This window comes from Neolamprologus brichardi, chromosome 11, assembly GCF_056152115.1.
Source record: "Neolamprologus brichardi isolate AB-2024 chromosome 11, ASM5615211v1, whole genome shotgun sequence".
Taxonomy (NCBI): domain Eukaryota; kingdom Metazoa; phylum Chordata; class Actinopteri; order Cichliformes; family Cichlidae; genus Neolamprologus; species Neolamprologus brichardi.
The window spans coordinates 29,871,319-29,885,804 of record NC_142114.1 but is presented as its reverse complement, the minus strand read 5'-3'; the positions used below and the strand labels follow the sequence as shown (position 1 = coordinate 29,885,804).

General features: G+C 40.4%; 1 protein-coding gene across 1 annotated transcript in view; it reads right to left on the bottom strand.

The window, feature by feature from the left end:
• Window positions 1–2,066: 2,066 nt before the first annotated feature.
• The window catches only part of LOC118455002 (uncharacterized), a 37,017-nt gene continuing 24,597 nt past the window's right edge, over window positions 2,067–14,486 (bottom strand). The window contains exons 14-25 of the mRNA XM_087848529.1: window positions 13,570–13,617; window positions 12,891–12,938; window positions 11,817–11,966; window positions 8,854–8,903; window positions 8,692–8,765; window positions 8,301–8,515; window positions 7,938–8,188; window positions 7,692–7,820; window positions 6,648–6,783; window positions 6,015–6,044; window positions 4,370–4,417; window positions 2,067–2,787 (exon numbers count right to left, since the gene is read on the bottom strand). Coding sequence (XP_087704655.1) covers window positions 2,534–2,787; window positions 4,370–4,417; window positions 6,015–6,044; window positions 6,648–6,783; window positions 7,692–7,820; window positions 7,938–8,188; window positions 8,301–8,515; window positions 8,692–8,765; window positions 8,854–8,903; window positions 11,817–11,966; window positions 12,891–12,938; window positions 13,570–13,617 — 1,433 coding nt within the window. The 3' untranslated portion in view covers window positions 2,067–2,533. The remainder of the gene's footprint in view (window positions 2,788–4,369; window positions 4,418–6,014; window positions 6,045–6,647; window positions 6,784–7,691; window positions 7,821–7,937; window positions 8,189–8,300; window positions 8,516–8,691; window positions 8,766–8,853; window positions 8,904–11,816; window positions 11,967–12,890; window positions 12,939–13,569; window positions 13,618–14,486) is intronic.

Here is a 14,486-nt window from a genome sequence, read left to right as displayed (position 1 = left end):
ACACACCTTTCAGCTTTTCCTGTGTTTTGAAACTGGGTTTTTGGAGACCTGGAATGTAATCTTTTCTGTCTCTATGGACATTTTTCATAGTTTATGTTTGAGGTTTACTTTTTTAGAAAGAAATAATTAACACAGTTCAGCGGGCTGCATACTGAACATGAAGGATTAAAGCAAAGTATCAATCCAATGGTGCTAGTATCGATCCGATACCAATACTAGTGTTGGTATTGATACTATCGCTATTTGGATCGATCTGCACACCTCTAGTTTTTATTGTAGTGACTTCAAACAAAGTCCTTGCCATTGTGGGGAGGCTGAGAGCCACGACCACTCCTCCGTGCCTTGAAGACCTCTAGGGTATCCTGGGGGTCGCTGCCTTCCACCATTTGGTACAGAGTAACTCCTGGGGCCGAGGGGAGCAGTGGAGGTGCCGGAGAGGAACCTGACTAAGGCATCTAACACTGCAGTCTTTCAGTGTGTTGCTGCTGCTGTTTCTGCTCTCTGACTCTCTGACTCTCAGCCTCTCGGTGTGCTGCTCTAACAGGGGAGACGTGATTAAACAGCTGTCGCCCAGCTCCCCCTGGCACCCCCCATTTTGACTTCAGGCATGAAGCAAGTGACAAAAACTTCAAGCCACTGTTCCTGATAACATCTTCTTCAACCAACATAACCAGTTGCTGCTTCTGCTCACCTGGATCTAAGGAAAGCATTTTAACATGTTCATCTGTATCTTACTAACAATGCAATAGGAAGACCACAGTGGACTCTCCCAGCTCAGCGTGTCACCAGCTACCTGTCAGTGGATCACCAGCTTCCAGACAGACAGAAAGCAACAAGTGAGGCTGGGGGAGATCACCTCTGAAACTCGGTCCCTCAGTATTGGTGCCCGTCAAGGATGTGTCCTCTCACCACTACTGTTCTCCCTCTACACTAACGACTGCGCCTCCAAGAACTCGGCTGTTAAACTCCTGAAGTTTGCAGATGACACCACTGCCATTGGCCTCATTCAGGATGGTGATGAGTCTGCATACCGGCAGGAAGTTGAGCGGCTGGTACTCTGGTGCAGTCAGCACAATCTGGAGCTGAACACTCTTAAAACTGTAGAGATGACAGTGGACTTCAGGAGACATCCCTCAACTCTGCTCCCCCTCACCATATCAGACAGCCCTGTGTCGACTGTGAAGATCTTCAAGTTCCTGGGTACCACCATCTCCCAGGACCTGAAGTGGGAGACCAACATCAACTCCATCCTCAAAAAGACCCAGCAGAGGATGTACTTCCTGAGACACCTGGGGAAGTACAGTCTTGCACAGGAGCTGCTGATCCAGTTCTACACTGCGGTCATTGAGTCTGTCCTGTGCTCCTCTATCACAGTCTGGTATGGTGCAGCCACTAAACAGGACAGGAGCAGACTGCAGCGGACTGTACGGGCAGCAGGAAGGATCATCGGCGCCCCCCTGCCCTCCATCCAGGATCTGTACTTCTCAAGAACCAGGAAACGGGCAGGGAAAATCATCACAGACCCCTCACACCCTGGACACAGAGTTTTTGATCTGCTGCCCTCTGGCAGACGGTACAGAAGCCTGCAGACCAGGACCACCCGACACAGGAACAGTTTCTTTCCCCTCGCCATCTCCCTTCTTAACAGTTGACCTGTCACACTGCTCCCACTGCCAGACTGCAACTGCACCTTATGTACATTCTGTAGTATTCATTCCACCTCATTTCATTTCTGTATTTTATGTATATAAGTTTAGATTAGTACTATACTATACTTGGCCAATAAACACGATTCTGATTCTGACCCATCTTCTGATGGTTCCAGCAGGATGACAAGATATTTTATTTATATATATTTTTAAAAATCAAACAGATTGAAATATGTGCATAATACAAAACCTGCATCTCTCTATGTATTTATGATGAAATATTATGATGACCTGTCATGTTATTGTCCCAGCTGTGCTACCACATATGAAACATCCTGCAAACACCCCTGAATCCTCAGTCTTCATCATATTAGCAAAGAACTAGGAAACCTGGAGATTATATATTATATAGTTTAATTATTCATAATATCCACCAGTCTTCTTCTGCTTATGGTAAAAATGAAGATTTTATTTAAAAGTTCAAATTACAAAACATTTTGAATGAAGCACCAAAATAAATTCTTAGTGAAGGAAGATTTTTCAATTTAAACTTAATTCACATTCAAATGTATAAAATAAGAAATCTTCACAAAAAGTATAGTTGTGATCATTTTGATATTTGTTAGGTGGAGGAAATCTGGTATTTTCAGTGATTGTTTTGCATGATATACAGCACATTTACATGAACATTTAGGGACATTTCTAGTTTGAAATGAAAGAATGAGAGGCTCAGTGATCAGGAGAGGCACCACATACCATAAACATCTCACCAAATATAAGTGTAGAATAACGTTTTATAAAATCCTTGCACACTGACATTTCCAACAGAATCTATGCTCAGGTAGATTATTTGGTCTAAAGAGGTTTTTTCACCATTGTATGTTTTACTTTGCACTGAATTCATCGATTAGATGTTTCTCATTTTCCAAAAGGATTTTATAGAAGATATCGTTGCATCTTTCAGTATTTAGGTGACTGTAGAGTGTCCTCATCTTGTCCCGTGAGGTAGGCAGAGCCATAATGCTATTATAACTTTCCTGGCTGATAACATCACTGCCAAGAAGCTCATCTAAAATAGGTGCGACGTTGCTGACCCTCTGGATCAGCTGGACTCTGTGTTTATCCACAAAGTGTTTGCCTGGAAAAAAAGGAAATAAATTACAATGAAAGAATAATTCATGAGATTAATGATTCATTCGTTTTATTCACTTCCTCCATTTCATGATGTACAGGCCTGGATAACATTTTTCAACATTTGAAAACTACATCTGGACTTCTGAGTGTCACCGTTTTCTTTCATACTGGCTGCTCCTTCAGTGAAGCAACATTGTAAAGAAGAGAGGATCAGAGTTCTTCCACAATGATGTGGGAGACCGGTAAAGTCAAGAAAACTATTATTTCAAATCATTGTTATTAAAGGTGGCTGTATGAGCTACTGAATTATGGGATGTACTTTGTTAAACCAGAGGTTGATACCAGTGCTCATGGTGCACACGCTGTACAGCTGCAAGAAGACAACCTGTGTGCACGTGTTAAGAAATTCAATGAACACCAAATTAATTATATCACTATTGAAAATGAATCTCTAGCATTGTTTCTGGAACGGCAGCATTTTGAGGTGTATGTCAGGTCCAGCTCTTCCACCGTTTATGGCATACACAGACCTGCTTGTTTTCCTATCCTACATGCATATTAGATAAATGCGCTTCATGCTGGTTAACACCTGCTTTGCATTATACTGAGCTGTAGGTTCCAGCTGAGACACTAAGACCTCCTTTAAATTAAAACTAAATTAAAACTCAAGAAGCGTGTTCTTATGCTGCGATGCTTTGGCCAAGATCTGGTCTTCCTCAGGCGAGAAGCACACGAAAATAGTGAGAGAAAAAAAGTGAAGTTGTGGCTGTTGAAGGACTCTCAATAGAGATGTGCACTGTCCGAAGGTTAGGAATAGGGGAATGAAACTCCTCCCTGCACGAGGAGGGCAGGAGTAGTGCATGGGCCATACCATGACCCTCCCCAAGACCCGTCACGTTGTCGCCACCCCGTACTTCCCATACAGCACCCCCCGAGGTCCAAATGAAGGTAAGTACCGTCCTTTTCTTTTTCAGGTTCAGGTAAGTACCAAATTATGTTTAATTTTGCAGAATTTGTGTTTTATTTGTCCTGTTTTTTTTAGGTTTCTAACTGTTTTTTTAAGAAAATATGTCTTTACTCATTGAATTTAGTCTCTGTGTCATTTTTAATTCCAATTTTTAGGCTTTTAAACTATTTTTATCCATAAATTATCCAATTTTTAGGTTTTAGATTTATGATAGTCCAATTTTTAGGTTTGAATTTTTAGGCCAGTAAATCAATATGTAAATGAACATCAAAGGAAATCCCCCCTGAAAATAACAAACAAAAATAACAAACAAAAACACTTTAGTGCTGACGCATGGCTGTAGCTACGTTTCGGCTGGATTGTGCCTTCTTCAGGCTGTGCACATGCGTCGCTGGCCAAATTAAAATAAAATGTGTGCATTGTCCGAAGGTTAGGGTTAGGATTACGGTTAAGTTTAGGGCTAGAACACATGGCTGGAACGTCGGTTACCACCAGGACCTTCAAGTGTTCCTGAGGGATGTCTCAGGCCGTGACAAGTCGTCAGTATGTTATGCGCTCAGGAAGAGAACAGTCTCAAAATTCAGTGAGAAGACAGCACAGTTAATAATGATGAACCTACCATCCAACAGAGAGCTGGCAGCAGCTGCTCCCACTGAGGATCCTGCAGTTGTTAATAAATAACAAGGAAAGTTTTTAATTTCTTAACAAATGTATTGTTCTAACTTTTTAACTTTCATTATGCGAGCAAACAAACATTTTTCAGTCTTTCAATAAATGTATTGGGAAAACCAGGCTCCCAGTATACAAATTGGTGTCCATCACCACGGATGGTTTGCCACCTAAATGGATTCACTGCCAGGTGCAGGGAGGACAATGTTATTCTGGATTTCCTCAATTACCACTGCATAATACACCAACAAGCGTTATGCGCAAAATTGCTCCACATGAAAGAGATAATGGATGCCAGTCGATACATTCACATGCTACCCTTTTTGGGAAGATGCAGAGGTCGATTCACTCGCATCAAAATTTGAAACACTGTGTAGCTGTTGGCATGATGATATTGTTTATATAATTTAGATCATTTCTTTATCTTGTCAAGGTCCATGTCATCACTGTAAATTGTTTAAGCTGTACATTATTTATGTTATTTTATGTAGTTCAAGTTATGGTGCTTTTATTTTTAAGGTCAAGCCTGCTTACAAGTCTTGTTGTCTCCTTTTTGGAAGCCTAAGAAAACACCTGCAAGCAGGTAGCAAGAATGAGCCCGTAATGCTCTTTATTGAAAGTTAAGTGGAATGGACTTTAACTAGACACTTATAAGGAACCCTCAGAAGAATGGTGAGTAATTCCCTTTTTGCAGCATGCAGCCAACAAGGTATTTATTGATTTTATCTTTGTTTTCTTGTACAGTGTCATTTTAGGTGCTGTGTCTTACGTTGAGTGTTTATTTTGTTAATGCTGTGTAGTTTTCACAGTGGCTTAGGAGAGAAGTCTTCGAATAAACCAATGAAGAAAAACAGGTGAATTATAAACTGTTTCACCAGAACTTTTCTGAAATAGAGGATGAGATTTTGACACTAAGCTTACATCCAGTTTAAGTGCAGGGCTAACGGACAGTTCTGGAACTTACAGAGGAAAAGTACCCCAACATTAGGAAATGTGTTACCTCCTTGACTGCAGCTGCACTTATTCATGTGAGTCAGCCTTTTCCCAGAAGATTATTAAGTCCAAATACCGTTCCACCATGACTGATGATTATTTGAAAGTGTACTTGAGGCTGACTATCAGCAGCTACCGTCTGGACTGTGCATCCCTGGTTGATTCCATTCAGTGCAAGTCATCAGAGTAAGGTAATATCAAAAAATGTACAGAGTTGTGTAATATGGGTTCATACAGTTATGCAACATACATGAATGAATACTCCATATGTTTATAAATAAATATATCTTTTGCATTTTCATAGAAGGTAAATCATTTTGACTTGTCGCTCGCATGCTGAAAAAGTGTGTGCACCCCTGATTTCAATTCTCAGAATTCTAAATGAAGTCCTCTCCTCCTCAGGCACAAGTTGCAGCAGTATGAAATACGACCAACAAATAACAGTGGAGTCAATAAGCACTAGAATTGGGCTATGGCATGGATGAGCAACGTCTCTGGATTAACAACAAATTTTGGTAAACTTGTGAGATTTAAACCAAAGAAAACTCACTACTGTAAAATGTTAAATGCAGTTATTATACAAATAATTTGAAATATCTTACCTTGTGCTTGATCAGTGTTTTGGTATTCAGCTGAAAATAATCAAGGAACATAAAACGTATAAATATAAAATTTTAAAGAAACTTTACTCCAATCCATCGGCCATATTTAAGTATTTTGTTATGATCTTTAATTTGTGTTGTTTCTCATTTTAATCTTCAATATTTTATGTTGTAATTTAATATATTACGCTCTAGAAATTCATCCTGCTTTGTTCTATTGTGTTGTTGGTAGGTGTAATAAAACGGTGTGCACTGGGCCACCGTGTGGTGATGAAAGGTTAGACAAGTAAGCAACACTTTTCTGACCATCACTGTTTATAGTTGTTTTAGGTATAATATCAGGAAAATGTCAACGGGGCTCCAACCAGAGAAATCTGTTCTGTAGTTTTGGGTTTTGCGTGGAATAAATAACATGTTTCCTGTTTTACATTCGCCTTGTTTCTTCCTACCAAATAAGACACAAACTATCTTAGAAAAGGACGAGTCAGAAAATGTACGTCCTGCAGAAGCGGCAAAGAAGGACCGAAGATTGCTGCTACATATAGCTTACTGACAATGTTGAGCTAACATGTAATTGTACTCATTTAAGTCAATACAATAAAGTGATGATAAATTTGAAAATGTAAAGTTAACCTTTTCGAACTGTACAGGTCCATACTGGCTGAAGACCTTTTTTTGATGTCAGTTTAAGGTGGACGTTTCCATCTGGATTTTCAGTGTAAACTTCAAAGAAATTTGGCTTTCCACTTGGATATCTGAGCTTTAAATCCTGTTAAAGAAAGAAAGAGCAACGGGAAAGAGAGAGGTATGGTATGGATATTTGTAACTTACTATTTCTGTCTTTACAACTCCACAGTGATATTTCAAAAGCTGCAGCTTCAGCAGGTTCTCAAAGCTTTCCACCTTCTCTCGTCCACAAATGGACTGCTGGTCTGCACCGGCCTATGGTTCATGCATCTGATCCAGTTCCAGCATCATCCTGTATCCATGTTTTCTCTCATCATTCATGTTTTTTCTTTTCCTGGTTCAAAGTCACTCAAATGTTAAAGTCCTGGTAAGTCAGCATGTAGCTGGTGGTGTATCAAAGCCTTTTGTATCTTCTGTCATGTTTCTGCTCCTGCTAACAAGAGTTTCACTCTCTGAGCTTCATCAGACTTCAATCTCTTCTGTCTGCTCTCCATTCACCATCCAGGACTCCAGCCTCTGATGTAGGCTCAGTCTCTATTGTGCTTGCTTTTTCCTCTCCCTACTCTTCCCAACCTTCTTTTTGCTACGATCACTTAGTATATCCTATTTATTATAATATATTACACTCATTTTCTGTGCTTTGGTCATGCTTGAGCTAACAATAGTGTTTTCATTCTATAGAGTCAAACTTCCCTGCCACAGTAAGATTGCTCTTACTGTTTTGGGGGGTCCTGTCCTAAATCCTAACACTGCTGGGATTCCAATCTGCAATCAAGGTTCATCAGCGTTAAATCACCAAATAGATTAGTTCATTTTTCAATCTCAGTAAATCATGTTCACTTCTTCCAGATCAGCTCTTCTTATTGAATATTTACTGAATCCTTTCTTTGCTCAGTAAAATGCATGAAGGCTGCCGACGACAGCTTATTTATTCTCAGCCTATTATGCAAATATGTATTTGGAAAGAAATTAAAGCATTTCAAACCATACTTCAGGACAGATTTCTGCACCATCCACATCTGCTGTTAGTGTGAAACGATCAAGAATTTTCAAGGACTTCTCTGGATCTGGCTTCAGGATAGCTTTGTATCCATGGGGCACTCCCCTCTGCCTCATTACCTGTGAAGAATAAAGTGCAAAGATACTAAAAAGCCATGTAACACATTAGTCAGTTTTATATATTAATTTATTCATTCTTCTGAATTCTGCCTATCATACTGTGAAACATGTAATAACCTGCTGTAGCCCAGGATCACGTGGGATCAGATAAACATGCAGTGTGAGGAAAGCCGTGTTGGTCTGATAGATCAACACGTTGCAGCCGATTTTCACAGGAACGCCGAGTTTCATCAGGACCGCTCTCGGAGAGAAAATCGGTTCAGTTAACTTGACATGTGTTGGTGTGACCTCAGACACTTTTTCCACAACATCTCCACAGTCATCTATGTGAAGGACTGCAAACTTGTCCAATATGTCAGGGATGTCATCTGCAGGAGAACACAACAACACAAACATGGTGAGAAGAACAGTTTATAACAGTTTGTGCGCTCACTGTCAGAAATGTCAAACATCTGAAATTCTTCCTTCGTGTCCTCTTACCGATGCAGATCCAGTGTGGCAGGTGAACTTCATTTAACTTCCCAGCAGTGACTGTGACGTCCATCAGAGGACCTGCAGGCATGTATTGTCTGCTCTCCATCCTCTCCATGTGTCCCTCCCAAGATCTGAACTGGTACTGAAAGCTGGTCTTTCCCTTACAGACCCAGCGCAAGCCCGAGACTCTGCATTCAAAGTGTCCTGCTGCAGACTGAAGGCTGAAACAGGAATTAAATACACACTCATGAAGGAACAACAGAGTGAATGGAAACACAGAGAGTAGTCGTGTGAATTGGATGCAAAATGAAGAATTTCCTCTGGGAATAAATCCAAAGCTGAACTGTTTCCTGTAGTTCCAGTTTGCTGTGCTGCAGCATTCAGGAAGTTGATTTACCTGTAAGTTGGAGCCTCGTCTGCATCTGTACTGTTCACCTCAGGTTCAAGTTTAGTCCAATCACTGCAGTCCTGCTGCAGAGGACAGTCACTTTAGTCAATAAGTACACATGTTTATAAAGAAAGAAACTTTAGGAATAAATGGATGAATGGAAGGGATTACCGTCAGGCTCTGACAACCTTCAAGCTCTGAACTTCTTTCAGTTTTTCGTCCTTGTTGAGACACAAAGAATTCAAATGAATGATGTTATGCTGACATATAAAATCATCCTCTAACTGTCCACATGTTTGCTGTTTGATCACTTTATGCTGTGCAGTGCTGCTTCAACATCAGAACAACATGTTCAGCAGGACGTGCAGCTGAGTGACGTCTAAGATGATCAAAAGCTGATGAATTCAAATATTCTCACCAGTGATGTCAGAACAAGACAGAGACAGAGAGAAAGGTTGGATTCAGCTCTGATGATTTATGCAAAGTTATTTTTGTACGTCTGTTGTGTTTCCTCTTTATTTTAATGTTTGTTGATTAGAAGTTATTTAAACAAGTTTATTGTAAATTATGAAAATCTATTTATTAAACTTTGTTTGGTCTCACCTGAGCTGCTCTCTGACAGCCTCAGCATCAGATCAGGTCTGTTCATGTCTGTTAAAACCTCCATGGTCACCTCCACAGACTGACGACCAAGTTTGAAACTGAAACTGCTTTGTGTGGGTGTGGTGTTCTCTCTCCGCCTCCTCTTGCTCCACCCTTTCTCGCTCCGCTATCCCCAGGACACAGCTGCTGTTCATTGGCCTCGTTCTCGTTTACCACCTGGGCCCAGTCAGCAATCACCTCTCTGAGGTCATATAAGCTGGGGATGAACTGGATGTGAGAGTGTGGTTTTCTCTGGTGTCTCCGCTTTGTGTTCTTGTCCTGCCTGAAGTGTGGAGTTGTGGAAGCAGTGTAGCTGCTTCACGTGAGTAGTGTGGGCTTGTGGGCCTCAACACAGTAAAGCTAGCTGCTGCTAGTGACAGGGTGAGCTTGTGGGCCCCTGGAAGTGCCTCCTCGTGGTGTGGAGATTTTTGTTTGGTTGTTGTGTTCTTTGTTTTTGCAACCTTTTTCTTTTTCTGGTGTTATTGGTAAAACGGCGTTGCTGGCTCTTTATGTTAAGGTTCTCGATAATAAAAACTACCTTATTTACTACACATTTTTGTCTGTTCTCCTTTCATTCTGTTCTGGACCCATTTGTTACCAGTCCCCACACACAGACCTTCATCGTGGGGATGTAACAAAAATAAATACATGATACATAATAAATGAAACAACTTTTCTCTGTCACAAAATGCCCAATCAGCAAATCCTGAATCCATCACTCTCTATGATTCAACAGCCAAGACTGACAACAGACAAAGTGAAGGAAACTTTGCTGACAATCCGCTCACATCCAGGTGCTGATCACATCAGACCCTTCTTTAATGATTCAGGCAGCCTTTCAAACATTTCCTGTCCAGCTGATTCTTAGTTTTGTGTTATGTAAATATAAGAATCCCAGCATCAGCGACATTAAATATGAACACTCTGAGATGTAGTCCACAGTAAGTAACCCTTAATAAGGACTGACCCAGGTTGCAGTTTTTGTTGCTCTGCATTATTTTGATGAGTTCACAGGAAGGTGAGTGAGACAGAGAAGTGTACACAGTGTGAACACTGCAGTGCACCGTCTTGCTCCTCATCTTCTTCAGCCTCAGATTCAAACTCCACTCCAGTGTTTACTGTGGATCTTTCAGCTGCCACATTGCATGCAAGTATTGATGACATGATAAAACAGCCACAGACAGCTGTGAAATGTGTTGTTCTTGCAGAAGACTAAGGCTTACAGAGTTGCACCAGGAATGGTAATTTTTCTAGTACTGCTCATGTGATTAGGCAGAGGATCAATAGGGGGTCCACGACCCTCTTGGGGACACTCCCATAGGGCTTAAAATCTGGGACGCTCCACCAGTCGCTCTTAGAACTGAAGAAGCTTCTCGGATGAAACGTCTTCAAGAAACTGAAAGACGTCCGGACGCTTTTCTTTCCGAGCTCCTTAGAACACCTGCTGACACTTCCAGTTTCCTGAACATCGTCCCCATTAAGGATAAAACTCTATCCCACCTTCTTCAGTCAAGTCAGGGACACCAGTTCAGTGCTGCAAACAATAGATATCTGAGAATATCTCAAACTGATCATCCTCATGTCCACAGAGCCAGCAGCTTCATACAGAAAATGGCACTATGTGGTACATTTCTATATTTGGTATTTTACCACAAGTTCTGTTGAATTCTTTAACATCTAAAAACATTCGTTAACTGGTGCTAAAAACTGGTGGTAAAAATAGAACTGACTCGATTTTGACAGTCCAGTCAACAGCATCAGTAGATTTGGATAAGCTGGTTGGTGTCATTGTTGAATAAGAGCTTATTCATTCATTCATGAACCAGTGAAAACACAGAAACACCGTATTTACTGGGCTGATCTACCAGTAGGCGTTAGCTTTAATAATAACTGTCGTCGAGCTGAATACAGCCACAGATGATGTCGTCTTCACTGCCCTGCACTCTCTCTTCATACATCTGAAATATAACAAACTCTCTCTCAGCAGGCTGTTTGTGAAGCTGACTGGCAGACTCGTCACTCTGGTCTTCAGTAACACATTGTGCAACTGGATACTGGACTTCCTGTCAAACAGGCTGGTAATCACAGCTCCTCCCCTCTAGGGCCACACTGGAGCCCCCCAGGGTCGTGCACTCAGCACCCTCCTGTTCATGTTGAACAGCCATGACTGCGCTCACAGACATGGTGAGAATATCTTCATCGTACAGCTGTGCAGTTTGGTGCAGAGACAACAACTCACTGCTCAGTGTCAACACATGTCTGGAGCTAATGGTCAGACAGCAGGAGAGTTTACTTCATGGTGAGAATACATCAGTTACATACTTCACCATGAACAGGTATTTATTTTATATCTTCATTCACATTTTAGTTACCAGCATAAAGAGATCACAGGAACATTTGCCATCTGTGTTGCATAATGATCACTAAAATAAATCTTCAAAGTGAACGTGGTACAGTGATGATACATTTTTGTAGACGTGCTTAAATCTTACCTTTTCTAAAAGCGCGGGTCCAAACTGACTGAAGCTTTTCTTTTGGTGTCAGTCTGAGCTGGAAGTCACTGTCCCACTGTAACTTTAGCTTTTTATGCTCTTCTTCTTCTTCTTCTTCTTCAGCCAAATAAGGACCTACAGTAGTCCAGCCTAGAAGGAATAAAATACATTAACTGTTTTTTCAGTATCACTCTGAGACAAAAAGTTTCTAATTTTATTCATAATCATCTGAATTTTTAATCTGGGCATTAAAGGATGAATCGTGGTCAGCAGGTTCCTCTGTCTTTGGCTGCATCCACACGGATGGATCATTATTGTAAACTTTGCATATCGTTTCTTAGTGGTTTGTTTTATATCACCACCTTTTGTTATGGCAATGCTCTTTTAAAATGCATTTGATGCACATTTTAGTGTGGAGGGAGATATTTTTTGAAACGAACTCAGAAAAATCCCCGTTTTGAAAAACAAAGGGTAAATGGGCGGTTCTTATTTAGTACTTTTCTACCAGATGTCTCATTCATCCATTCATACAAACACTTTTTCTGGGCTTTCTATCTCAAATTCACACTCCAGTGAGCCGGGTTCAATGTCCTGCCAAAGGATACTGAATCCAGACTGCAGCAGCCCTGAATTGAACCACCAACCTTCTTGATAACCATGTGCACATCCTTTGTCCCACTTTCAGTTAACTTCCTGTTTTATTTTCAAAGCTGGGTTGTTCCTTTTCCTGCCTGCATTCATGTCTATGATTAAGTTACAAGTGCTTTAGTATCCTTCTCCAGGGCGTGCATTTAGTCTGTGCATTTTCACTCTCCCTGGTCATTTTCTCATCGGCTTTAACTCCTGTTGTCTCCCTGTATCAGCTTTTCCTTCTTGTTTTGGATTCTGTGGTCATTTTTTTTTTTTTGCTTCTTTCGCAGTGGTTTTCATTCCAGTTTCACTCTATTTTTAGTTTTGAGTAAAGTCTAAGTGTGTGCAGTTCATCTTCAGTAAGGCAACAACTATGACAGTTTTTTCTTGAATACTAAAAGTAATTTACTGAAAAGATAGAACAGTTAATATCCGTGAACCTACCAGCTGCCAACGTGCCGACACCAGCTGCTCCCCTTGAGGATCCTGCAGCTGTGAAACATTGAGGAAAATTTACTGTAAGACGTTAATTGGTTTAAACCACGTTTAATGTAAGGAAAAAATGGAATATGGACGCTTGATGTCATTGTTTAATGTATCAGAGTTTAATAATGAAGGTTATGGTCAAACCATAATCATGTAAAAAAAAAAACATCAAGTAATAGGTCATATGAGAGGGCATGGAAAGAGATGTGCAACACGCTTTGTATTTTTTCAGTACATCATCACAATGATGCCATAAAGTTTCTTCATGAAGTTAGAAGACAACACAACCATCATCACTCTGTTGGAGGAAATCAGCTGTTCAGGAAAAAGCCTGGGACTCACAAACCCCTCCAGCATGATAAGGAAGTGATTCACAGAGGGCTGAATACATCAATATTATATTTATCTCTGTAAAGAAATAAATATAAGCAGGATTGAGTTTAGTGACTCGCTGCCACCGAGAGCTGAGAGACTGAGAGCTCCTCCTTTAGAATGAAAACTTGAAGACAGAACAAAGTATGTAAGCTAACGAAAAGTAAAATTGTGGCGGGAGAAAAGGTGTGATTGACTGTTCACTAGGATTCATTAGTGTTCTGTGTCACATTATATAAAACTCAGTTAATATTGATGAACCTACCAGCCGACTGAGAGCTGACAGCAGCTGCTCCCACTGAGGATCCTGCAGCTGTTAAAAATAACAAGGAAAGTTTTTAATTTCTTAACAAATGTTCAAACTTTTTAACTTTCATTATGCTAGAAAACTGAAACATTAGAGACTCGGTGCCACCAAATTAAAACAATTAAACAACTACACCAACGAATATTCCACTAAACTCTGGTCTACTAAAAAAAAAAAAAAGAAAATCATTCATTTATTATATCAATAAAAGGTTGCTCTAAAGTTTATGAGGAAAATTTACTTCAATAAATTAATTGGTCTGATTATCTGCCATGATAACAGCAAACTAATAAAAATGTTTAATAGAAACACAGACTGTAGTTCCTCTGCTTTCCTACATTTTTACTTTTTAATGATTGCACTAGTGATCATTTCATTTGTTGGGCTAGTCAGTTAGTTATATTGCCAGAGACAGAAGGGCACTCAGACAAAGGCAGTTACAGGGAGGCGAGTCTCCCCACCAGCAGCTTAAACTGATTTCTGGTGATTACTACTAGGGTAATACTCTACAGTAAAAGAGACCCCAAAGCTTTAAACCAGTCCAGTATCTCCTGTATAAGGGTTCATCTCAGCTCTAACACAACATAAATACTTATTATATATATGTAATATATGTAATTCTCTAACCTGCAACGTGGCCAGAAACTGGATGACACATTTAATGTAAGAAAAATTGGAATATGGACGCTTGATGTCATTGTTTGATGTATCAGAGTTTAATAATGAGCTGTGTCATCTGATTAAACAGGTGTAGCCGTCATGTCTGAGATTTGGTTTCAGACCATTTCAATGCAATTTCAGAATAATGTTGAAAAATGTGTTTTGAAATCTGGAATAAGCTACGTTCAACTGCGCCCTGCCATACGGGGTCACTG